This window comes from Cyphellophora attinorum (genome assembly GCF_001299255.1).
Source record: "Cyphellophora attinorum strain CBS 131958 chromosome Unknown Contig3, whole genome shotgun sequence".
NCBI classification, from domain to species: domain Eukaryota; kingdom Fungi; phylum Ascomycota; class Eurotiomycetes; order Chaetothyriales; family Cyphellophoraceae; genus Cyphellophora; species Cyphellophora attinorum.
The window spans coordinates 920,188-945,012 of NW_017253231.1; the positions used below are offsets into that span (position 1 = coordinate 920,188).

At 54.2% G+C, this 24,825-nt stretch overlaps 8 protein-coding genes across 8 annotated transcripts; 5 read left to right on the plus strand and 3 right to left on the minus strand.

Annotated features, from left to right (window-relative positions):
- Positions 1-260: 260 nt before the first annotated feature.
- AB675_8620 (Protein bem46) lies at positions 261-1,139 on the plus strand (the record flags this gene model as incomplete). Its single annotated transcript, XM_018149081.1, has 1 exon — positions 261-1,139. One exon carries the CDS (start codon positions 261-263, stop codon positions 1,137-1,139), a length of 879 nt encoding a protein of 292 aa, XP_018004521.1.
- Positions 1,140-2,117: 978 nt separating this feature from the next.
- On the plus strand, positions 2,118-3,764 carry AB675_8621 (uncharacterized protein; the record flags this gene model as incomplete). The annotated part of the gene is made up of 4 exons (XM_018149082.1): positions 2,118-2,228; positions 2,281-2,783; positions 2,812-3,217; positions 3,273-3,764. 4 exons carry the CDS (start codon positions 2,118-2,120, stop codon positions 3,762-3,764), a joined length of 1,512 nt encoding a protein of 503 aa, XP_018004428.1.
- A 1,296-nt stretch (positions 3,765-5,060) lies between these two features.
- Positions 5,061-10,077, minus strand: AB675_8622 (Urease; the record flags this gene model as incomplete). Its single annotated transcript, XM_018149083.1, has 11 exons — positions 5,061-5,384; positions 5,693-6,489; positions 6,543-7,371; positions 7,430-7,550; positions 7,607-7,863; positions 7,930-7,956; positions 8,010-8,092; positions 8,160-8,185; positions 8,849-9,195; positions 9,247-9,633; positions 9,982-10,077. 11 exons carry the CDS (start codon positions 10,075-10,077, stop codon positions 5,061-5,063), a joined length of 3,294 nt encoding a protein of 1,097 aa, XP_018004615.1.
- Positions 10,078-11,758: 1,681 nt separating this feature from the next.
- Positions 11,759-12,808, minus strand: AB675_8623 (NADH-cytochrome b5 2; the record flags this gene model as incomplete). Its single annotated transcript, XM_018149084.1, has 2 exons — positions 11,759-12,712; positions 12,764-12,808. The coding sequence occupies 2 exons, from the start codon at positions 12,806-12,808 to the stop codon at positions 11,759-11,761; spliced, it is 999 nt and encodes a 332-aa protein (XP_018004580.1).
- A 529-nt stretch (positions 12,809-13,337) lies between these two features.
- AB675_8624 (Protein artemis) lies at positions 13,338-15,412 on the plus strand (the record flags this gene model as incomplete). The annotated part of the gene is made up of 3 exons (XM_018149085.1): positions 13,338-14,222; positions 14,274-14,828; positions 14,993-15,412. 3 exons carry the CDS (start codon positions 13,338-13,340, stop codon positions 15,410-15,412), a joined length of 1,860 nt encoding a protein of 619 aa, XP_018004180.1.
- A 1,223-nt stretch (positions 15,413-16,635) lies between these two features.
- AB675_8625 (uncharacterized protein) lies at positions 16,636-17,816 on the plus strand (the record flags this gene model as incomplete). Its single annotated transcript, XM_018149086.1, has 2 exons — positions 16,636-16,759; positions 16,855-17,816. 2 exons carry the CDS (start codon positions 16,636-16,638, stop codon positions 17,814-17,816), a joined length of 1,086 nt encoding a protein of 361 aa, XP_018004279.1.
- Positions 17,817-18,154: 338 nt separating this feature from the next.
- AB675_8626 (ATP-dependent RNA helicase has1) lies at positions 18,155-20,064 on the minus strand (the record flags this gene model as incomplete). Its single annotated transcript, XM_018149087.1, has 3 exons — positions 18,155-18,445; positions 18,510-19,169; positions 19,195-20,064. The coding sequence occupies 3 exons, from the start codon at positions 20,062-20,064 to the stop codon at positions 18,155-18,157; spliced, it is 1,821 nt and encodes a 606-aa protein (XP_018004484.1).
- Positions 20,065-21,445: 1,381 nt separating this feature from the next.
- AB675_8627 (uncharacterized protein) lies at positions 21,446-22,389 on the plus strand (the record flags this gene model as incomplete). Its single annotated transcript, XM_018149088.1, has 4 exons — positions 21,446-21,582; positions 21,634-21,738; positions 21,788-21,908; positions 21,961-22,389. 4 exons carry the CDS (start codon positions 21,446-21,448, stop codon positions 22,387-22,389), a joined length of 792 nt encoding a protein of 263 aa, XP_018004588.1.
- Positions 22,390-24,825: the final 2,436 nt, after the last annotated feature.

The window sequence follows — 24,825 nt, forward strand, 5'->3', positions numbered from 1 at the left end:
TACGATCGGCATCGTGGTCGACGTCGAATCATTGTTCTGCATCCGAATTAGCGAGCAGATATGCATTGTTTGGGGCCTCGACACCCGCCAGGGACAGGCGACGGTCGTGGCCCCTTCAGCGTGCAGCCGCGCGGCGTCAGATCAGCGCAGATGCTATCATATCAGTGTTGACACCGCCAACCGTATTTGTCGGCCTGCTTGTGACGCTTTGGACGTACAAATGCATGATGATGATCACATTTCAAAACAAGATCATCTATATGCCTTCAGTGCCGCCATTCTCGAGGTCTGAGAAAGTGGCCGACTACGAGGGAAAGTGCAAACCTGTTGTCTGGAAGGAGCACGGAGTTCGATCCATCGATGGGACCCAGATCAAACTTCTGGAAGGCGCTTTCTCTGATGCTCAACCTGAGCAGGAGCGACAGAAGATCGTCGTGCTGTACTTTCAGGGCAATGCTTCGTCGTTGCCTCCGCGGCTGCCATACCTTTCGCGTATCATGCGCTCAGTCAAAGATCAAGCATCAGATCGGGTGGCTCTGACATTGGTTGCGTTGTCATATCGTGGCTTTTGGACGTCCAGTGGCCGAGCAACACAGCCTGGACTTGAGCTGGATGCGGAGGCAGCTCTGGAATGGGTGCTGCAACGGTATGGCGAGGACCATAAGATCATCATCTGGGGCCAGTCGATTGGCACGGGCGTTGCCAACCTTGCAGCAGCCCGGCTTTGTCGCAATGATCCCAAGCAGTTCAAACGCATATCCGGACTCTTACTGGAGACGCCGTTCGTAAACATGAGAGCGTTGTTGCTTGGAATGTATCCACAGAAGTGGCTGCCTTATCGATATCTCTCACCTTTTCTGCGGTCCACATGGGAAAGCGGTAAAGCGCTGGAAGAGATCGGCAATCGCAGAAGTGGCATCAGGATGATGTTGCTACAAGCTGGCAATGATGAGATTGTTCCAGAGGGGCAAGCTCGTATTCTCGAAAAACTATGCGTCGCTAAGGGCATATCGGTCCAGCGACAGGTCGTTAGTGGTGCGCTGCATCAAGACATCATGACTAAATCGCCTGGCAGGGTGAAGATCGTGGACTTCATCTGCAGCTTTGCGACAGAGTCCTCCAGGCAGGCCAGAAGGTAGCATCGTAAGCTCGTGTCGGTAATAGCATTGTGTATGAGTCAAGCTCACGACCTCATACACCCCTTGTCCCATGGACATGGTCCGCTGCAAGGCAACTGGCCTGGCGCCCCTGGTGATCCGAGATCCGTCCTTAAGAAGTCGGGCGTAGCTTTGGAAAATACGTTGCAGGGCGAACCATGCTTTCGGCTGCCTTGCCTGGGGTGGTCCGTGCCCCTGTCAATCTCGTCACTCGTCACTTCAGCACGTTGCCAAATCCATCGAGAAGCAGTAGTCGGGATGGCGATGACGGTAACGGACGCACAAGTGCCATCTCTTCTCTTCCAAAGCTCTCGAGGCTCATCTGTGTCGAAAGACGTCGGTAGATGTGGCTGTGTAACGGCGAGATCTGAGATCTGTAGCTTAGATAGAGAAGCGAGCAGCTATCGCACATCCCTAAGTGGGCTGTGTGGGAGACTCCTCAAGGCCAAGACAGCTGATTCTCATCCGGCACAGCGACTGCCAATAGCGAAGGAGTCACTGGAGCGCTTGAATGGGCTCGTTGAGCTCGTGCTAGAGACGGAAGGATGCTCTGGACTGGCCGCCGAGCGAAAGCCACAGCAGTACCGGATCGAATAAGCTTGGGGCTCGGCATGCAGCGTCCAGTAGAGTTTGTATGGCCTGCATCGTTTCTGCCATGCCAACTGGATTGAACAAGCGGTGTAGCGTCACCTGCATGCACCCCATTGTGCTTCGATCACATTATGCTAACCATCTGATTGACGGGAGTGATAGACTGTCGACTGATTGATAGCATCAAGCCATGTGCGACCTGCACGCATTGCTTTCTCCTCACTCACTGTCCTGCATGGCGCTATCGTGCTCTACATCTTGAGGCCTTCTATGAGAATCGCATTGTCGCTTGCGCTCCGCCTCAATGGCTCAATGGCGATGATCGCGCAACGTTGTCTACACCACCAAAGTACACCGCTATAGAGCGACATGGAAACGAATGGCCATACGCCTGGCTTTCGGTGGGAGTACTTGATTAGGCCTGACAAGACTGCGACACCACAGCTCGAGGAATTGTGTCTAGGACTAGCAAAATGCATTGTAGGTCCATCGCTGCTGCCGTTCGTGATTAAACCACTGACCGCGCCTTCAGATCGATAATGAGCCCGGCGTTGGCGCTGAATTGACACCTCAAAGGCTCGCTGCCTTCTACCGTCGCGTCGGCGGCAACTACGACGGTCTCTTCCTCAAGTCCGGCGACCATGGCTTGTCCTTCACATATCGCACCTTTGGCTGCTATCACAACCTGCAGCCCTCACACAACCCGTTCGAGATGCCCAGCATACCATGTCTGACATTGAATGGCTTTGCGCGGTGGCAGACACTACAACTACTGCTGTCGCCAGATGAGAGCGTCAAGTTTCTACAGAAGTCGGTGGAGTTGTATCGCATCCCCCGCAAAGATGGCGGCTGTTTTCCAGGGCCGATTCCGCGGTCATGCTTCCCACAAGAGGCCGACGAAGAGATGGAGAAGTGGTATACCACCGTCTCTGGCACACTGAACCAGGATAATTACATGCGCCGCCTCAAGGCTTCACCCTACCAGTCTCCCCATACCGATGACCGCATCGACGGCTACTTCCACAACGGACACGCGTCACGAAACAGCTCTTCTGACGACCAGGCCCGGATTGCTGCTGCCAGGCGCCGCAGCAGCGTACCCGACGTTGTGTCGCCCATGCCTGTCCCAACACCCGGTGACAGGTCTTCGCATTGGGATCGTCAGAACCGGCAAGGTCGAAAAGCACGAAGTCACTCAGACCAACGGCCTGTCCAACACACCCGTCAAAGGTCGCACACCACCTCCACGCCTGACAAAAGCCCGCGGCAACCACCACAACGTGATCTTCGGCCACCCTCACAGCAGTGGGCTGCTTCACATCGACATCGAATATCCGATGGTCGATCCCCGCACTCTCGGAACACTTCGGCCAGCGATGCCAGTTCTGATACGTCGCACAGCGACCACAAATCACGACCGTCGCGGCGAGATGAATCGCCTAACGTCGAAAGAGCTCGTTATGGCCTCCGTCATTCTTCAAGTCGCACAGGCGACGCCACTCCTCGGACGCTGGCACTAAAAAGATAGAAGCGGCTCCACCAAGACCACCAGTCCCCGTGCCACTCCGGCCCGAATACTATCACCGCAAACCAACACTGTCACAAGTCCCATATGGTTCGGCATTACCAGTCTATCCTGCTCCTCCCCAACGTCCCCAGAACGGCCAAAATGGTGTGCGATTTCGCGACCACATTTTCGACAATACGAACCGTCCACCTCCCATTACCACCACGGCACCCACTCCACCGGCTCGATATCCTGACCCACGCTCAACACATCATGACCCACGCTCGCCTATGCATCATCCAGATCCCTCGATGCAAGTAGCAAACCGCGACAGCAGTAGCGGCAGCGACCGAAGGCACCCCTCAGACTTCGACCGTGCCCAGCGCAAAGCAGGCTTTCCTTCTCGAGTCCACACGGTGAGTGGCGTGGGTGGCAGGCAATACCCTGAGCCACCAGCCAGGATGTGTACCCGCCTCCGACTCGTGCCAGAGGCAGCGCGCCGACGATAGTGAGATGATGTAACGAAAACGATAACAGAATTTTGACGATGCGCACACGAGAACCATGACGGATTGGACTACCTTGGCATTGTTGTACAGAACGTGATGCAGGTACAGCAAACTGGGAACGGCAATCGATTTCATGGGCCTTCAACCATGCGGAGTCGATGATGGAGCCTTTCGGGTGGCACAGCAGCGAGTAGCACACGCCGTGCGACAGTCTCAAAAGGGCAATTCTGGCCCCAACAGCATACATACAGCAAGCGCGCTGAAGCCGCGAGATGGTGGCTGACGAAATGATGGTTTTTCCAGGACAGCGATATTGACATCAGCTCAGCCTTCTTAGACATACTTTGAGATATCAATCTACTCATTTTGATAAGCTAGTCGGTCCACAGGCTGGGGTGTTCACCGCCGCGAGCATGACTCCCGCGCAAGAGCAGTGAGGGCTATCTGTGGCTCGTTGACTGCCACGATAAGCGGCTCTCAATGCGTCCACATCAAGCTCGACGTCAGGTTTTGCTAACGGTACACTCGTGTGTTGCTATAGCTGGCCGTGCCTTCACTCGCCATTGCCCTGAGCACAGCACATGAATCGTAGCATGAACAAGTACCCGAGCTTGGCCATGAACATACATGTGAGACGGCAGCGTCGACACAGATGACTCTGTTCTTGCTCGAAGGCATCCAAGCAGCAGCGTATCTAAATCTCGCCATCATGTTTACATACTCACTGACTGGATACATACCCTCTGCCTCCAGTCCAGTTGCAGCCCTTTCTTCACCTAGTCAGCAGGCTCCGAGCGAAGACATACAGCCTCCCATGCCGACTCGTCCCACCAGGTAGCAGCAGGTGCGACCAAGGCATGACAATGGGTGGGTGGACTTGCTGTCATAGCTAGATGACGGTAGAAGAGAAGCAGACGAAGCACGGGGGCAAGAAGACTACTTACAGGTTTTCGACAAAGGGACGCTCCGAGGCAACCTGACACGATCGCTTCACTGACTAGGATGGGAGGTATTAACTGATGTTTGAGTGACTCAACGTTAGTTGCTGCCTTCTATATTCACTTGGATCGGATATGCTCTTCGTGACTGAGCTTACGTGGACTTCGCTTCATCGTGGAACAAGCACGGCAACCGATGTCTGGGAACGTGTGAAGGTGGACTAGCAGTCGAGACCAGCTGGATTCCAATTGCTGTACATACGTCGACCACGTTATCCAAGGAGCAATTCAATATCTTCGTCCGACCCCTAGACCCCTGCGACATCCACGAGCTCCTCCCCTTTCCAAGCCCATTCTCCTAGAAGGCGAAGTACGCCTGACTCAACGGCAAGCTCTCACTAGGCCCCTCCCCAACCCGCACCCCATCCGCCTCAACCACATACCGTTCCGGATCGACCTTCATCTTCGGCATGCTATCATTGAACTTCATGTCCTTCTTACTGACCTTCCTACATCCCTTCACAGCTTCAATACGCTTCTTGAGGCCGAGCTTGGACGGGAGGTCGGCTTTGACGGCGGCGGCGGAGGTCCAGGTTATGGATGTGCTTGCCGGGGTAAGGGCGCCGAACATGGGGCGGGAGAGGACTGGTTGGATTGTTGGGATTGAGGCGTTGGGGTCGCCCTGCGAAGAGGATTAGTACCAGGTCCGATGGTCGAGGTCATGCAGATGAAGGCAATGGAGGCTGAGTCAGGGAACACAGGCCTCAGCCCTGGGGGCACGAAGAGAGAGAGAGCGATGTCGCCACCGGAGCAGATGTGCTCATCCTCAGGTCGCTCAGAGTCGTTGGAATCCCTGGCTTGGTGCGCAGACGATCTTCACGCCCCGCGTACAGCAGGTACGTCAAAACGAAGCATAGGCCGGTATCGCCACAATCATAGCATAAGACGAACAAGAGAAGCAGAAGCAGAAGTGAAAGCAGAACAACTTACCATCATACTCCACGAAATCATTCCCCCCTTAACCACCAAATTTGGCTTCACCCCAAAACTAGCCGGCTTCCACACCACCAGATCCGCATACTTGCCCACCTCCACACTTCCAATCAAATGCCCCATCCCCTGCGCCAGCGCAGGATTGATCGTGTACTTACTCACATACCTTTTGACCCGGAAATTATCCGCCTCCCCATCTTCTTTGTCCTCCGGCAGTGGTCCTCGTTGGACTTTGTTTTTGTGTGCGGTATGCCACGTCCGCAAGATGACCTCGCCACACCGACCCATGGCTTGGGAGTCAGAGGACATCATGCTGATGGCTCCCAAGTCGTGCAGGACGTCCTCGGCGGCAATGGTTTCGGCGCGGATGCGCGATTCGGCGAACGCGACGTCTTCGGGGATGTTGCGAGATAGGTGGTGACAGACCATGAGCATATCAAGATGCTCATCCAATGTGTTGTTCGTGTACGGTCGCGTGGGGTTCGTGCTGGAGGGCAGCACATTCGGCAACTCGACGACCTTGATGATGTCTGGCGCGTGTCCTCCACCGGCACCTTCGGTGTGGTAGGTGTGAATGGTGCGGTCTTTGAAAGCCGCGACGGTGGATTCGACGAAGCCGGACTCGTTGAGTGTGTCGGTGTGGATCATGCATTGGACATCGTACTCGTCGCAGACACTCAGGCAGGCGTCGATGGCGGCAGGGTGCGTGCCCCAGTCCTCGTGGAGTTTGAGACCGCATGCGCCCGCTTCGATAGATTCGCGGAGCGGGATTGGACCGCTGTCGTTGCCTTTGCCTGTGAGGCCGTAGTTGAGAGGAAGGGTGTCGATTGCTTGCAGCATTTGGTACATGTGCTGTTTACCGGGAGTGCAGGTTGTGGCGTTGGAGCCTGGGAGGGGCCTGTGCCGCCAGCGAGGTAGGTCGTGATGCCGGCAGCGATTGACTCGTAGGCCTGTTGCGGGCAAATCAGGTGGATGTGCGTATCGAAGCCGCCAGCAGTGACGATCATGTGCTCGCCGGCGATCACGTCGGTGCCGTTGCCTACAATCATGTTGGGAGACACGCCTGGCATGACGTCTGGGTTGCCGGCTTTGCCAATGCCGGCGATGAGCTGATTCTTGATGCCGATATCGGCTTTGTAGATGCCAGTCCAGTCGATAATGAGAGCGTTGGTGATGACCGTGTCGAGGACTTCGGCGTCCGGGCGATTCGAGGCCTGGCCCATTCCTTCGCGCAGGGTCTTGCCGCCGCCGAACTTGCATTCTTCGCCGTAGACCGTGAGATCCTTTTCGACGCGGACCCATAGGTCGGTCGCAGCAAGACGGACGAGATCACCGGTGGTGGGACCGAACATGCCCGCATAGTCTGCACGTGTCATGTTGAAGGTAGAGAGGCGCGAACTGTCGGTCTGAGGGGAGGATTCGTGGGCGAAGCCGGCAGCTTGTAGCTTTTGGAGGATCTCATCCGCGCGTGAGAGATCAACAGGTCCGTCGGCGAGTCCGTTGCCGCCACGAATGACCTTGTGTCCTGCTATCTCGACCAGTGTGACTGTCTTGGTGTCACCGGGTTCGAACCGCACCGAGGTTCCTGCAGCGATATCTAGGCGATAGCCATATGCCGCAATGCGGTCGAAGGAGAGTAGTGGATTGGTTTCGATGAAGTGATAGTGTGATCCGATCTACGCGCAGAATCAATGATGAGCAGTGCTCATGTACGAGTGGACTGCCTCTCCCTACCTGTATCGGTCGATCTCCCTTGCTGGTGACCTTGAGTTGGATCCTCTTCCTACCTTCATTGAGCTGAATATTAGGGCCTTTCTTTACTATGACGGCTCCCGGCATCTTCTTCTCCTCGTACCTGCATAAGAGTCAGCATTCCCGGCCCATATCACCAGAAGACCGGCGTGAACAGACTCGTGAGCCTCAAATGGGGGAAAGGCATCCTTGCTGGGAACCGGCAGAAAGCTGCCATAGAGGGCTTTCTCCAGGTCACCATCGTCCGAAGCGACCGGGTGGTGAACCGTGACAAGATATGTCCCCGTGGTGAAGGTACCTTCGACCTGGAGCTCGGTGAGGGTCGAGATCACAGAGGGAAGCACGTGTCGTCGGCCCAGCATCGTCTTGCCAATGGACATGAGCTCGGCGACGGAGTGGTTGCCATCGCGAATGAGCTAGGATACAACGTTTGTTTAGTATATATCCCGACCGGGTATTCGTTGTAGAGTTGGTAGACGTACCTCTTGGAGGTTATTCGCGATCAATGCCTGCGAGAATCTCAATCAGACCGCGTACGTGATATAGACAACAGTGCTCTTACACAAGCCTCAACATGATTCAGCCTGACACCTCTGGCCAGCCGCCGCTGTGCTAGAAAGCCAAGCTGTGAAGTAACGAGCTTATCTAGCTGTGGTTAGTAGCGTCAGCTGGTATATCCGCGTGGATGCCAGGTACGCAGCGAGCAACTAACCTCTCGTGGAACGAGTTGCATGGCTGCTAGAAGTGCGTTACGTTAGCTTGGCATATAACATCAATCTGATACAAAGCGCACAGGAACCACTCCATCTCGAAAGCGAACTCGTCTTACGGCTGATATACCTTCCGGCAGTCACTATCTCGTCGTTGGATATGAGCGAATCAAATGTGTCAAACCAATTGCGGGGATTCTGTGTTTCGGGGCGATGACGGTGTGGGGAACAACGCCCGAATCAGAGGCGGCGAGGTCGTCAGGCTGAGGCAACGAGGGGCAGGTCAACGTTGGTCACTGTGCTATAGTCAGCGACATGAGAAACAAGTGCAGCATGATGCTTCGCAGGGCACGATAGTGGAAGGCAGTTTGAGACAAGCAGTGACAGGATTGTATTGATTGGAATGCCGTGAACGCCATTTACGAGACGTGCCGTAGAATACTCACAGTGCCGTCCTCGACGCAACCGTGATCGTACCCCAGCGCTAGTACGTGAATGCTAATGTGCAAATGAATGTAGGTACAGTACACATCGACAAAACCCATTGAGCGCTGAACAGTTACCACCCTATTTACTCCACGACATCAGTCCGCGGGCTGGCCCTCAGATTTCGAGGTTTCTTGGCTGCTGGGGGCGCCTAGGCCTTCTTGGTCTTCTTCTTCTTCTCCTTTGTGGCAGATGCTGGAGCAACCTTCTCGGGCTCTGGTGCAGCAACGGCGGCGGCGGCAGCTTCTTGCCCTTGCCCTTTTTCTCCTTCTCTGGCGACTTAGGAGCAGCGGCCTCAGCCTTAGCTGGGGTGTCGGTGGTCTTTCTGCGCTTTGATGCCTTTGGTGCTGGTTCAGGAGCCTTGACCGGCTCGGGAGAGTCCTCCTCTTCGGTCTCAGCAGCGGCATCCTCAATTGCGGCAGGCTCTGGGGCTTTGCCAGCTTCGACGAGTGAAGCAGCCTCCTCATCGCTGGGGACCTTCTGACCAGCTTTGTAAGCGGCCATCTTGACGCGATAGGCAGCTAGATTCTTTTGATATTGCTCATCCCAGATCTGTAAAAGGTCAGTCGAGCCAAGAAGAGTATGTGAGTACGGGAGACTTACGCCTTTGTCGGTCTGAGGCATTTCTTGCCATCTGCGTGTGCCTTCATCGGCGACTTCCTTGGGCTTTGCCTCGCTGCCGAGCTCTTTGGCGATTTGAGCACGAGCACTCTGCATGTAGAGGAAGTAGGGTGTCAATGCGCGCTTGGGAGCGTTGGGGTCATGAGGGGTCCTCTTGCGCTTCTTCTTGCCGCCTTCCTCGACAGCAGCGCCAGCAGGAGGGGCTGCAGTGCTTCCAGTGGCGAGCAGGCCTGACTCGGTGAGGATGTTGGTGAGATTGGCATCGAGTGTGCCCCCGCTTCCTGGAGCCAACACAGTGTTGGCATGCTGGATGTATGCTCGAGAAAGATCTTGGACTGAGGTCTGCAGAGTTGCTAGGGCGACAATGACCTGGGAAAATCGTTCAGCAGCTGTCTCTTGACTGGTTCTCTCATTGACAAGGGAAGTGAGTTGAACACAACGACTGAACAGAGCATTGACAGCGAGGATGTAGTTGGTGTGATCGCGAATGAATTGGGCCACACGCTCATACGGGGTTGCGATGACGCGTTGCGACATGTGGGAGACTATGTCGCCTCTGCAGCGGCAGAATAGGCGTTGCTAGGCGATGATGATGGGCGAGACTGTTGGGGTTGCGGTTGCGATGCCGAGGGGCGGAACTTTCGCGGAGGTTGCAAGGTGTTTGTGCATGGAGGGGTAACTGTTGTGAAGACGCGCGAAGGAAATGGTTGAACATACCGAGTCTCTGGTGCGCTTGAAGTCGGCCACGTTCACATCGACTGTGCCAGACTCGTCGGCCGCAGCAGGAGCTGATGCAGCAGCTTTCTTTGCCATGGTGAATAAGAGTAGTGAATACTGGGTATGCCTATAATACTGTCGAACGCGTTGGGAATCACCCGAAGCGAATTAGTTAAAGCTCGTCGAAGGGTTTAACTGGAGCTCAGGTGAGGTCGGAGACGAAGTGAAGCTGAGAAAGAAGAAAAATCGGCGGCAGGAGGGGCGAGGCGGGCGACACTTTAACCCTGAAGCGCCGGGCGTCGTTGCAAAAAATCAACCTGATGACTAGCTGACTAGGCTCCACTTCATGCTGCAGGCACGCCTAATTTTCGACGCCTATTGCTTGATTTGCTGCAACTTAGCCAGGTAGTTACGGGGGAGGTTGCCTCCAGTACGACTATGATTGAAAGCTGATCGGTGATGATGCCCTCGACTTCCGTGCCTCTCTGGCAGTCTTCAGGTGCTCTTGGACGGTCTGACAGCCCATTTCGTACTTGCCCTTCGGACTTGCTCTAATTAAAGCAGCCTGAATGTTTGCTACTGACCTCCTAGATGGCCATCCGTGTTTCAGAACGCGCTTGATCTGTCGTTCCCTGGGCTTGCTCGGATGCTCTACACACTCGAGCTTTTGCGACAGTAGCTACGATTGCTGCGACCGAACGTCATTGATATAGCTGTTTTGCATGGTCTTCGCAAGAGCACTCTGGCTGTGTACTTTGACGAGGTCTTCAACATACGGCGTTGTAGGCACGAGTACTTCTATTTGCGACAACGAGCTGCTGTGTACATAGCTTCAATGGTTGTGCCAAATCGACGCGTTCAATGTTGTTGTTGATGCTGACATTAGTGGCTTGATGGCCTAAACTTTAGGCGTGTTTGCACCTCCGCTGTCGCTGCTGCGGCAGACGATCATGCCGACGAAGGTGGGAGAAAATGGTTAAAGCAGCAGTGTGCTTTAGGTAGACAACTGCTTAGCCGTGCCGAGAACTTTTTGGTCCCATCCACTACTTTGGAGCTGCCCGTTGAGCTGTTCCAACCTTGGCTTTCGGCATCCTCCCTTTTGGCTGCTGCTTCTTCGACGGCGACAATTATTCTCGGTGTCAAATCGTGCCGAAATTTAGGCGCACCTATATTCTGCCCTTCGTCTGCCCCTAATTGCCCGCCTAGAGCATGCCCTTGAATCACTTACTTGAAGCCTACTGTGCTTGTAGGCCGGAGGGTTATAGGCGTCATCGATTTCGGCATCACGCACACCGTCTTGCAAATAATGGCCTCGTGAACGGGAATCTTTCAGAAGCCCTGCACCTGTCCCAAGTTCTTCGGTTTCGTTTCCCTTTCTCAACCAGATCGTCTGGTCAAGCTCTCGGCCTTCCGTGACGGGGTTCCAATACAGGTACATATCCATGTTTGACCGTGTTGTCTGGAACCTACAGCTGCCGTGCTGAGGCAGCGCTTTTGGAGGTGTCTCCATTCTGGTGATTCCAGATGTCCAGCAGGAGCCTGGAAACAGTAGCCCCCGCTTGGTCCAATGCCAGGTACAGCACTGGGGCACACGAGCAACTTCGCTACATCACAATTCCTCAGGAGGTCTTAAGCGCAGTCGTGCACTGTGGAGATCACTATCACGAACCCGGCGTCCTTTCTAGCTGCGCGCCCAGGTCGATTACCATACCTATGTGTACACAAGGTCTATCTAGAGTAACCAGAGATCACATACGTCTTGCTTTTCCTGATGCCTCTAGAACTTGTACACCTGCTCCTTCGTATATCCCAACTCCTTCAGGATACCTCCCAGATCACCCTGATCAGTCGGGCTGACCTTTGGGCCACTAACAGCCTTGTACAGGCCTGGAGGACCGCAGACAAAGACCTTGATGTTCTCGCTTTTCGCATCTGGCACCACTTCCTTCAACACCTCTTTCGTGACATGGCCTTTTCCACCTTCCCACTTATCCGACGGCTTGTCCAGCATATGGAAGACCTTGAATTGCTTAGGGTTTGCTTTCTCGATCTTGTCGAATTCTTCTCGCAGTAAAATGTCGTCCTCAGAGATATTGCCGAATACCAGGGAGACCTTCGTCTTGTCTTCAGGGTTCTTGAAGATGGTCTGGATCAGCTGGTACATGGGTGTGATACCTGTACCGCCGGCGATGCAGGTGATGTGATCGTGCTTGTTGGGCGACCAAGGGTACTTTGGAATGGGCCCCTTCATCGAGAGGGTGTCGCCGGGCTTGAGAGAGTGGATGTGTTCGGACATGGGACCGTTGGGGTATTTCTTGACGAGCAGCTCAATTGTCCCTTTTTCATCAGGATGGCTAGTCGGAGTGTATGGCCGGATGGTGGGTTTTTCTTGGTCCTCGGCCTTGTACTTCGTGATGACGGCGCTAGCGGTGTTCATACCGGAGATGTGGTCAGGCGAGGGAAGCTCGAAGATGAAGGTCTTGGTGTTATGGTTGTAGTCTTTTGCCTCTTTCAGCTTGAGGTCGATGAAGCCTTGGTCACCACCGGTGAAGGCTGGCTTGGTGGTCTTTTCGGGCTGCTTGTCGGTGGTGGGTGCAGCTTCGGCGCTGACTTTCTTGTTGCCGAGGAAGGAATAGCCTCCAAGTCCGGCACCCACTGCTGCTGCGCCGACTATCCACGGCGTGTATGAGCCGCTTTTGGGAGCTGCTTCACTAGCATACGAGCGGGCGCTCTGGGAGTTCATGAGCTTGGGAGCTGCGACATGGGGGTGAACAGAGCTTACCTGGCGCGCAGGACCAGAGATCCGCAGGATCGAACGTGCAAACATGTTTGCGATCGCGGAACAGTTGTGATTGAAGGAGATGCAGAGTAAGGTCGAGCAGGATAGGCTTAGAAATTCATCTGGAGCTTCGTCGCTGTAACTCGAGGTACCGATTTCATGGGCGTCTTTCAATGGCGTCACCGATGAGCACGACTTAGCGCCGGGAAAATTCCGTCTAAGTGCCGGCAGTCGCGGCTTCAGGCAGACCAGTAGGCGACAAGGCAACCACGACCGACCTAGATGCCCATATGTTATAGATTGATGGCTCGGACTGTCTTGTCATTTCCTCCTTGCCACGCGGCAGCGTTATGCTCGTGTGCTAACCCAACGCACAGCCACCCGTGATCCTGCAGCCTCTGCCTCATCAACGAAGCCCTGCACCTGCAGCGCGTCTTGAGAAGAACACGGTCACAGACTGCCATTATATGCGAAACACTTCAGGACTTCGACTATCCTTCTTGACCCGTGGGGGACATTTGCAATGTCAAGGAAGTGATGACTTGTCGACCGCGGGTTCCTCACTCTCGTCGGCATCATGTCGACCTTCGACGGCTACGTCAAAGAGTTCCCTACGATCAGGATCGACTATTTCAGATCGGACTCATCACTGCCCCATCCAGCAGCATGCTTCCTCAGTCACGTTCACAGCGACCACCTGCTGGGACTGGAGTCACTGAAGATGCCATTCATATTTTGCTCAGCGACAACGAGGAGACTACTACTACGTATGGAGAAGTACCCTCATCGCATCAACTTTCAGAAAGGCATACTGGAGAGTCGCAAACAACACTGGAAGCACTTGAAGAAGCTCCTAAGAGCACTGCCTCTGCATACTCCCACGATGATAGAGCTATCGCCGAAGCTCACCATCAACGTAACGCTAATCGATGCCAATCACTGTCCGGGCGCCGTTATGTTTCTCATCGAAGGTGACGGCAAAGCCATCCTGTATACGGGAGATGTGCGAGCTGAACCGTGGTGGGTCAATTCGCTTGTACAAGTCCCAAGCCTGCTGCCGTATAATTGCGGACTCAAGCGATTGGACTGCATATACCTCGACACGACTTTCGCGCCTCACGATGACAAGTACAGACATTTCCAGACAAAGGCCGAGGGTCTTCGAGAGCTTATAACAAAGGTCCAACAGTGTCAAGCAGAACGATTAGCACAGAGTGGGAAGCCACCAACATACTACTTCCGCGCTTGGACACTGGGCTACGAACAAGTCTGGTTGACATTAGCAAATACACTGGGAACCACAATCCACGTCGATCCTTATCAGCTGCGGCTTTTCGACTCAAAGAGCGACGAGGTCGCCAACGCTCCGGGCTACCACACATTCGAGGGACCGTCCCTTACTGGATTCGAGGTGGGAAACAAGATCCAAGAAGGATGCCTGTCGACAGATACGACCAGTCTGGTACACTCTTGCGAGCCTGGCATGCCTTGTCACAGTAGGCTAATTCATGAGGACATTGTTTGGGTCACTCCTATCATTTGCAGACTATCCGACGGAACGGAGCTGCTCGAAGTTGGCGCTGGAGGTGGTGGCGGAGATCTATACCAGACATCAGAGCTTGAGCTCACTCAAGACCTTGACCTGATCTCAGCAGAGCTCATCTCTGACCCTGACACACTTGCAAGATTTCGCAAAGCAATCCAAGCCGCAAGAGATGCTGGAGATCTGACCTTGCCGCTGGAAGGCCTAGGCCTGGACAACGACTCTGAAGTGAATCTGAAGGACTTCATTCAACTGCTCTCGAAGGGTGGGGACTGGGCGTCGAAACGAGGGCCAGGACCAGGAGAAAGGAAGTACAAATGGAAAGGCTCTACCATAACCTTCCCATTCTCACGACATTCATCTTTGGGTGAGCTTCGTCATCTGGTTCAGGCTTTTCGCCCAAAAGACCTGTACGCCTGTACGGTCGAATTGCCATCGTGGACAGAGGAATGCAGTATGCAGGCTCTCTTTGGAGACCTATGCTCGGAGCAGATCTTCCACCACGATGTCGAAGTTCGCGAGGAGGTCGCAGCTTACCGAAAGGCAGCGAGCCTGAAACGAAAGAGAGGTGACAGTAGTCCGGGGCATGGCAGCCAGCCGTCACAGCACGACGAAGCTTTCGAAGCGCCCCATCATCGCCACTGAGACCTAGTCAGAACGGGACAAATGCTAACGTGGATCTCGCTCAGGAACGAGACGATCATATAGCAGACGATGAGACCGAGTCTGTAGTCTCAGATATGGACGCACGAGTGTGGGCAATACGGGCAGAATTTGAGCTCAAATCTGGCGGCTCTGAGTTCATCCTCATCGACGACGACGACGGCTCCATTGCAGATGGCGGCGAAGCAGGAGAGTCTCAAGTCTCTCTGACAACTTCAGCATTCGCGTCCCAGCGAAATGAAGACACTAGACCGCGAGAGCGAGCTCCGGATCACGCAGAGAGAGCCGCGTCGACTCGGCCAGCACCCAGAGCTGATTTACATCGCAAAGATGCATACGAACGAGCTCGTCAGAGCCTTCGAAGTAGTCATAGCGGTCCATGGGACGACTTGGGGATTCGTAGTATGGGTTCGAAAGGGCACTCTGAGCCAGAGATAGAGCTGTAATATCGGAGGCACCTCCATAGATATGCACAATTCAAGTTCATGATCTAGGCATTGGATTAGGCAACGCGGCTCTCAGCTCCGCCTATCGAGAACCTGGGTAATTTGACAAGGACCAGGTCTCTAGGCTAAGCGGTAAAGCCCGCAGGATAGACTTGCGTGATTAGGCAGGGTCTACTGTGCTGATCGCCTGCATCTCGGAATATGGTGGCTTCAATGATTGGAAGACGATGATCCGAAGACGCAGGTCTCGTGTTTGCCTGCGGGCGGTCACCGCGTACTTCGTAGTCCTCTAGTTCGGGCCAAGGCGAAGACGTAAAAGGCGGTGGCCTGTAGTGCTGCACACCTGGCATGATTAGCACATTGATGGTGTTGCCACGAGAAGCAGAATAATACAGCTGCCTTGTGTCGAGGTTGCCGTGTTGGGACCGCTTGCTGCGTCACTTCAAGCCCAAGACAGGGTCCCACGCAGCTTATAACGACGGGCGACGCAGTGTGATCAAGGGGCCAACATCAGGTTTAGTGGGTACCTGCAGTGCTAGTTTGCGCCTGGGCTGAGTGGCTGAATGGCACATTGAAACCTGCGCTGCGTTGTCCGATGATGAACTCTAGATAATAAAAATGGATTGAGAAGCCGTCAGGTCGCACCTCTAGTCAGCAGCGACCGACCGACGAATGTCCCTTCCTTGCTCACCAATATACCTCAACCTTCCACCCACCATACTGACAACTATCTTCTAACAACATCGCCCTCGTTGAAAGTCCCTTTCTACTCCATCAGCATTTTAGCGGATTCGACTGCCGACTTCTTAGGTGAAACCAACTCGTCTACCGCTTAGATCGCACTTTCCCCCAAGCAATCATTCACTCGCTGTCATCTGAAACCGCTCCCTGCGCTTGCCCGTTGGCCTTCACTCTTCCGGCGGCTCCGTTCTGTCATCCATATTCAGCATCAGCATTGGCGGCGAGCTCTACCAGATCTGCCATTCGCTACTCAGATCTATTCAGTCCAGCAGTCTCCGAAAGCCCGTCACATTCCACCAGCACATCTCTTCTCGATCCGTTATAGACACAAGCATAGCCCACATTCACTTCAACATCCTGCGGCGTACTTCACTGAACGTCCGTCAACCACCTGTCGGTGCCGCGATAATTGGATACACTACATATCACAGTATAACAACCAGCGCACGCCTGCATGAGGTGCTAGAGCAGGATCCTACAAAATGAAGAAGCCCTCGGTCGCAGAGACTGTGTTCCAGACACTGTCTCCGAGCAGCAAACAGAACGGCGCCCCGACATGGACCCAGCATGTTCAGCGCAACTTAGTACCTGAAGTCAGAGAAGAAGGTGAGTCCTCACAAAGATCGAGATCTACCCATCTATGGCCTGCCTGAGTTTCGCACTCACCACAACTTGCGGATGCAAACTAACTCTCACTGCAGTACAGCGATATTTCGGTAGGATAGACTGTGTAGAAGCACAATATCCCGGACTCGATTACACATTTGCTCCCCATCGAAGGAGACTAGCTGGCTTCCAGTGGCACCGCCGACTCTTCCGAGCCTTCGACAGTCTGAACTTGACAAGGGATGAGATATTGAGCTTGTGCAACTGGGAAGGTACCAAGGCAGCCAAGGACCGCTTCGAAAGAGAACAGCAAACAGTCATAACCTCCACAACGCTCGACGGTGTGGACTCAGAACCCGCATGTGGTGGGCCTCGTGGCATACTACACGATTGGAACGATTCTAGTCAGTCAACACCACAACGTGCGCATACGCCGGCTAGCACACCTGCAAACAACTACGAAGGGGTGGACGCTTCTGACGAGGAGGACATTGATGACCGTGCTGGAGTTCAATTAGCTCAAATTGCTCCTCATCAAGACGTAGCGACTCGAGAAGTAGGCGACGTGGCTCAACTTGATGCACAGTGGGAGCAATGGATGAAGGATGCTATCGAGCGAAACGAGCTGGATCCGGAAACCATGAGAACTATCATGAGCCAAGGTCGCCCATCTCAATCAGTGCCTCCGAATACTTCATCCGGCGTACAACCACTACCAATCGGATCAGCTACGCCGATCGACGAGCACGCCGCATCAACAACAAGACCGCCCACATCGGCCTCCTTGGGACCTCAGTACCATCGACTCAGGGAAGCCATGGATGAGCTAGCCACCACTAGTGCTAGGATCACAGCTGATACGGCTGATCTACTCGGAGATGTCCAAACGCCTGCTAGCAGTACTGCAAGACCACGAACGAGATCGAGTACTGATCGGGATCGAGCTAGGCTCTCGACACTTGTGGAAGAGCTGAGCACGAACAATGCCCGGATGGACGCCGAGAATTCGGCTTTGCAGCATTTCTTGTCGCGGACGAGGACAGAGACTGCGAGATAGCGTCTGAACAGAATCAAAGCAGGAGCTGCGAAATGGTCGCGGAAGCTTACCACAGGCCTCATCAAGGGTCGTCGGAGGCAGCCAGAGTGAAAGCCGGGCAGAACCGACTCCGCAGGCGAAGATGCGGAACGAAAGAGCAAGGGTGGGCAGGAAATTGACAGAGGTCCAGCTAGTAGTTTTTTACAATGGGCACAGTACGGCGTTACGAGGGATGCATAGCATATCAGTCGTTCAGCGAGAAACACACAGGCAGGTGGCAATACACTGCTCAACTATGAAGATGGTTTCGAAATTGAGGTCTTCAGAAGTTTCAAGTCCTTGACTGTTTTGTTCTCTGATCAGTCAAAGCCGCCTTTCCGCTTAAATTTGAGTGCTCCCTTCTCATATTTTCCACCACCACCACCATAGCCCTGCCGCCCATTCGGCGGCTGACTCCCGTATCCTCTCCGGCCCTGGACTTTCTTGTTGCGCTGCATCGAGCTGCCGAGCTGGACGTCGACGCGTGGCGCCGAACTGAAGCCAAATGATTTGGCGAGTTTGGTCAAATCGAGCTTGTGGACGTCGAAGACGGAACGGAGCGAGTGGGATGCGTAGGCTTGGATGTAGGAGCGGTAGCCGTCTTTTGCTGACTATAGCGGGGAGAGGTGGTTAGTGTTTTGTGGTTGGGGGCGGAGGGAAAGAGGAGAGGCATACCTTGTTGAGATAGTAGTTCTGGTTAATGAGTTTTTCCAATTGGGACTGCACATTCATGATCTTCTTGGCGGGGAAGTCGAATTCGACGACGGGGACGCGGGCTTCTTTTAGTTGCGAAAGAAAGCCGACTTCGTGCGGCTGCAGGAACATCAGGCTCTTGCCCTTCCCGTTTGAGCCGCGGGCAGTGCGGCCGACGCGGTGGATATAGTCTCGTGGGTCATCCGGCGGGTCGAATTGGACGATCCAGTCGACGGCGGGGATGTCGAGCCCTCGAGCAGCCACGTCTGTGCAGATCAGTGTGCCGGACTTTGCGTTGCAGAACTCGAAGAACGTGTTTGTGCGTTTCTGCTGCTTCAGGTTGCCGTGCAGCTCGAGGACGGGCAGGTCGATGTAGTTGAGGAGCTCGGCGTGGTATTTGACGCAGTTGCAGCTGGAGCAGAAGACGATGACTTTCTTCTTGGACATCTTTTTGAGGAAGGTGAAGAGGAGGAGGAAGCGCTTGTCGGTGTCGCAGATGACGTAGCCTTGTTCGAGGCCGGCGACGGTGGAGTGCTCTTTCTTGTGGTCGACGTTGATGTAGAGGGGGCCGGGGCGGAGGGAGATGCGGGCCAGGTCTTCGACTTTTGTGGTTTGGGTGGCGGAGAAGAGCATGGTTTGGCGCTCTTCTTCTGGGGAGCGTTTTGACAATTTGGCGCATCTCGTCTTCGAAGCCGACTTCGAGGATGCGGTCTGCTTCGTCGATCACGAGAGCTTTGACGTTTTTGTAGACGAAGCCTTTGGTGTTTTGGAGGTGGTCGAGTAGGCGGCCTGGTGTGGCGATTAGGAGGTTGACGCCTTTCGTCAGTTTCTCGGCTTCGGCGCTGCGGTTGGCACCTCCTATCACGATGCCGAAGGTCTGGCTGTGGAATTGCATAAGTTCGCGGGCGACACCGAAGATTTGCAGGGCGAGTTCTCGGGTTGGGGAGACGACGATGACGCCTGTGCCGTTTCGAGGCTTGAAGCGTAGGGAGGACAGCATTTCGACGGCTGGGATGAGGAAGGACAGAGTCTTGCCGGAGCCGGTCTTCGCGGCACCTAGGACGTCTCTTCCGGCCAAAAGAGGCGGTATGCCTCGCTGTTGTATCTCGGTCATGGTTTCGAATTTCATCTCCTCGATGGCCTTCATGGTCTTTTCTGATAGGTTGAGCTCTGAGAACTTTTGTGGTGCTGATTCGATGCCTGGCAGTGACGGTGTCGTGTCTGTAGGGAGATCATTGGCTTCCTCCTCGGGCCCGTTGCCATCTTGCACATTCGCGGTTTCTTCTAGGTCGGTGCCTGCCTCCGAATCGTCGTCGGCTTGCGACTCAGCGTCGCTCTCTGATGACGACGCCTCTTCCTCAGCGTCAGATACATCAGAGGAGGCATCCTCTTCATGCTTCGTCTTCCGTCTCTTCGATTTGCTCTCGATAGGTATTACGGGCTTGTGGCTGCTGGGTTGTGGTCGTGCAGCGGCGGCAGGCTCTCTTGAAGTGTCCGTTCGTTTCCGCTTCGCCTTCACTCCATTTAATGAACTCATGTTGAGCGAATGCAGCAATATCAACCGTGTTGACTGATTTTGCAGTCCTGCTATTCGGGGGATACTACTAGTTGTGATCGTCGTGAACGGGATGGCTGAATTTCGAGTTGAACTTCGTCAGTCAAAAAAAGTATAAACTTTTCGGCGGGACACTTTCTCCGAATTACATACTTCGTAGCAGGTGGAGCATTGAAGCCAGCTGCGGTTTTCCTCCGCCCTACCAGGTCTTGAACCCTGCATCTTTGCTCTTTATTAGGCGGATCGTTTCTCTCACAAAACAACGTATGCCCTCGATGTCGCGGTGCGCATTCGCAGCGCAGTGAGTGACACGACAACCCGACAGGAACGACTACAGCTATAGATTCCCTGACACCCACCTGGGCAGGCAAAACTTTACCTTCATAAATCTCGAGGCATCACAGCCCACAACTTGAGCTGATCGACCCGGTCTCCCTGCTATGGTCGTTGTCAGAAGGATCTTGTACACCAGAGACCTCAAGCGACGATCGTGTGATCGCAGCGCTACCCAAGCTGTCGTATATCAGTGAATTCGGGGTGCTACAACATGCAGGCTTTGCGAAGTGCTCGGAAACTGTTTCCATAGCGTGATCCATCATATTGCATGAAAGCAGCATCCCCACTGCATCGACTGCCGTTCTTCACTATCAGGCCGCATTGAAGCACGCGAGCTCACCCACCAACGTTCCGAAACGAACGGTTGTCGCAGTCGCATTGCGCGCCCAGCGAGCGAACGCAGCTTGAACCTGATTCTAGAGCAATCTCGCTCGAGAACATCAATTTGACATCCTTTTAAATATGAAGGGCTTTGACCACCAGGGCGTCTCGCGGTAACAGTCCGTGTCTGACCCGGGAAGTTTCGACCATAGGCAACCTGCGCCTGCGCCGCCCCTGCCAATCTTAGGTTGGTGTACGCAGGTAAGAACGATCTTCAAAGATTGGCAGTACTGTAAAGGCAATCGCGACTCCGCGATCATGAAAGCTCTTTATATGCCCGGGGATCTAGCCGCCGCATCATTCGATTAAGCTGAAGAGTTCCAAGTGTCCACTCGGCTACGGTATGCGTGAACAGGATTATAGAAGCATTTGCATTCTTTTGCCATGCCGATCAAGCTCGTATTCACAATTTCACCCTCCGCAGAGAAACAATAAGGTCAGGTACCTCAGGTGAAGACTGGCCCCCAGCTTTGACCGACTCAGCGCGCCCTGGACCGATTTCTCCTTCCACATTAAATTTGAGCTATCGCTTCTGTACTGCCGACTGCTCCTCCACTCCCACACTCCGATCTGGATTTAAATTCCGGTTGCTTTCATCTCAACGCTTCTTTCTATCATCAACCGGTATCCCGATATTGCTGTCGCCATGAATCAGCAAGGCATAGACCCACCGCCGACGTCCATGGCTGGCCCCAAACCGTCCCTGCCTATCGCGCGCTCAGCTGGCACCCCTTACGAACGACCAGAACGTGCCAGAACTAGTCACGCCTGCGAGCCGTGTCGGTAAGTCCTATCCTAAAATTTCCGAGATTTCCATCGCTGATTGTTCTGCAGAGAGCGCAAGACCAAATGCGACGGCGAACGGCCATCGTGTCGTCGCTGCCTTCATACTGGCACTGGATGTCATTATGGCTACGGTAAAGGGTGGAGAAAGCGAAAGTATGGTTGAGTGCCTTCGAAATGTGATTAGGTACTGATCTCTCGATAGGACTGCTGAAGATCTCACGGCGACGTCACGGCGACTGGCTCGATATGAGGCGCTTCTGAACGACATCATGCCGCATGTCCCTCCTAATGTCAAAGCCATGATCGAGGAGGCTCGCGAACAGGTATGGCGCAAACCACTTCATCGAAATGTTGACTTCGCTGACCACTGCAAAGGACGCAGCTGCTTCCTCCGGAGGTTCAGAGACCAACGAGCCAATGGACACGCCCCGACATATGCCACCTCTCAGCGCTGATGCATCAACGAGCAGCGGAGGTACTCCTCGCGTGTCCTTACCACTTCCTGTGCCAACTTCTCTTGGAGGTCAAGGTCCAGCTCCTCTCCCACCACCTCTCGCAAGGCCTTTCGAATCCATGTCGCCATCCCACACAGCCAGTGGTCCAATGCGACCTAATTCTGCCTCGACCGACGACAATCCTCTTATGCGGCTGCCCTCAATCACACCTCATGGTCTCTTAGTTGAAGCCGGCGGCGACGGTCCTTCCATGTTACCACAGATGAAAGCCGAAACTTCGCACTATCCACCGCCTCCAGATTCAGGAGATTCCCCGCTGATCACGAATAAGGGCCTGACGGCGTTGTAGGAGCAAGCGGAAAGTGACCTCGATACAGCACTTTGTCTAACTCGGATGCGAATGGGATCTTGAGACGCTTTCGGCACTCTGGTAGTCAAGAGCTCTTCACAAAACCGGGCCTTCTACCTCCCTTCTGATCGAATACCAATCACTCGTTCATGGCAATTCTATTTACGGCTGTCTGAAGGCAGAAGTATGTCTACAGAAGTCGACGACTCACACGGAGAACGTCGACACAGCATTGTTGCGGTCGCTCACGCACCACTGCTCTACTACTGGACATCCACTAATGACAGCCTGTCCTCGACAGTCTGCACGTGCCGTTACAGCACATAGCTGTTGTCCCTTGAGACGCTCACTGGGAGTGCGACGAGCACTTGAAGAGACGATCTAGAGCTTCTGGACTTTCATCTGGCTGGGTCTATCAGCCAGCCCAGGTCCATAGAGGACGCCCGGTGAAGAACCCTGCGGTACTGTCCCGCATCCAAGGTATCATTAGACTCCGGTGGGGGCCGCGAGGAAGAGAGAGGCACGAAAAAGCAAAAATTGCAATGATACCCTCGGCTCTTGCACACATTTCACAAGGAGGGTTTCCGGTAAGCGAAAACCCGCGAAAGAGTTGCATCAGACGAAATTCGTGCCCGTTCTCGGTCGGAACAGGCTTTCCCGGACAGGTCTAGCCTGAAAGACACCGGGAAAAAATCTCCGTGGCTTCGGAAATGACAGGCTCACGCAGAGGCCATGGGTATTACGATCAATGCAAGTAATGAGAACCTTCGGCTGACGCATCGTCCCACGAAGTCGCCCAGTGGTTCCGTCCATTCTCGACCTAGCAAAATACGCTGAGATCGGCACTGCTTGCGCGCCTAGCATGTCCAGGCATTGAGTCGCCCTCAGAAAAAAGTAGGTCTGGTATAGGAATAATAATGGACACACTCAGTGCCGCGACGACGATCCTGTGGTCTCGACATGTCCAGCATTGCGCCCAAGCAGCCTCAAATCCAATCGGAGCAAACCATGCGGCGGAGATGTCAGCCGCGAGGTGTTCTGCCGCAAAGCTGCTTGGCCCTGATCAGCACAGAGAACGAGAACATGCAAGCTGAGCACCGTCCACAAGCGGAAGGTTGACATTTCTGTTCAACCACGAGGTCCACCTGATCGTCCCTGCCGCAGATCTCAGTGCTCCAGAATCCCAAAATGATTGTGCGCTTATCACAACGGAAAAAATGCCACGAAAGTATTCCAAGTGTACGGGTCCTTCATGAATTCTTGCTTTGGCGCCACATGCTTGGGTTTGGCACCCCGAACCAGGATCTACCCGAAGTGTCTGCGCCTATCGAAACGACCTCACCATTAATTCTGAGCCCTGACGGCGATTCACGCTGTGGATTTCCTGACACCGCCACGTTCTCTCGCATTTTGCTCTCGCCATATGTTGTGCGTACGCTCTTGTACTCCTCGCAGAAGTCACGTCGCCTGCCTCAGAGCTGAGCCAAGGGTATGATGACCCGCCTCGTAATCGCAAGGAACGTTCGTGACCCCCTGCAGTGATGGAATCACCTGCCCCCACCACACGGATTTTCACGGAAGCCTTGGCCACGGATTTGAAGCCCGACAAAGAAGCGAAGTGTTACACAAGAGTTCCATGCGATCGAAACATAACGGCGTACGGGCATGGTGGGATAACCTTGAGACCCTGCAGTCCCGCAAACCTGGTCCCGGTCCCTGAACGTCAACTTCGTATTGCGCCACGGGCTCCAACAATCAACGTTTGCGTGACTCGAGCAGCTTTAACCATTGTTACTGACGTCGCACAGCGGCGGTCAAGACAATGACAAGGTCGCCACAAGTGGCATTTGGCTCCTGTGCCTCGTTGCGTGGACCTAGGGGACTCAAGAGCGGCGCCTACCAGAACTTGACGTCAGAGAACCGTGGTTGCGGTTCCCATTCACAATCCGCCAGCTTGCGCATCGAGGAGGACTCGAAGACATCTTGCCTATTCGCTGTTAACACACCTAGTGACCCAGCTGCGCGTGAGCTGGTGGTAGCTAATAACAACACATGTACGCCCGCATGAACCGGCTACAACGCCGATGCCATCTACATTCTGCCCCTCCAAATCTCCAATCCCTGCATCGCTACCCCGCGATCACTTGAACAGCTCGCGGGGAGGCACGCGAGCTCTCCGAATACTCCTGCAAGCCTGACAATTCTGCTCTTCCTACTGGCTCAGTGGTGAATATGGCGGAGTTCCAGGCGCGTTTTTGCTGTGCCCAAAAGTAAGGCATGGCGTAGTGCGGTTCAACGATGACTGTGAAACGTTCAATATTTGTCCTTGTTGTTGAGCCTATGACCCTTCACTCCTCAAGGACCAGTCGTGTCAAATTGATATCAATGAGTTCAGGGCGATCTTGAGAGTCGTCTACCGTTCAAGTCAATCACGAA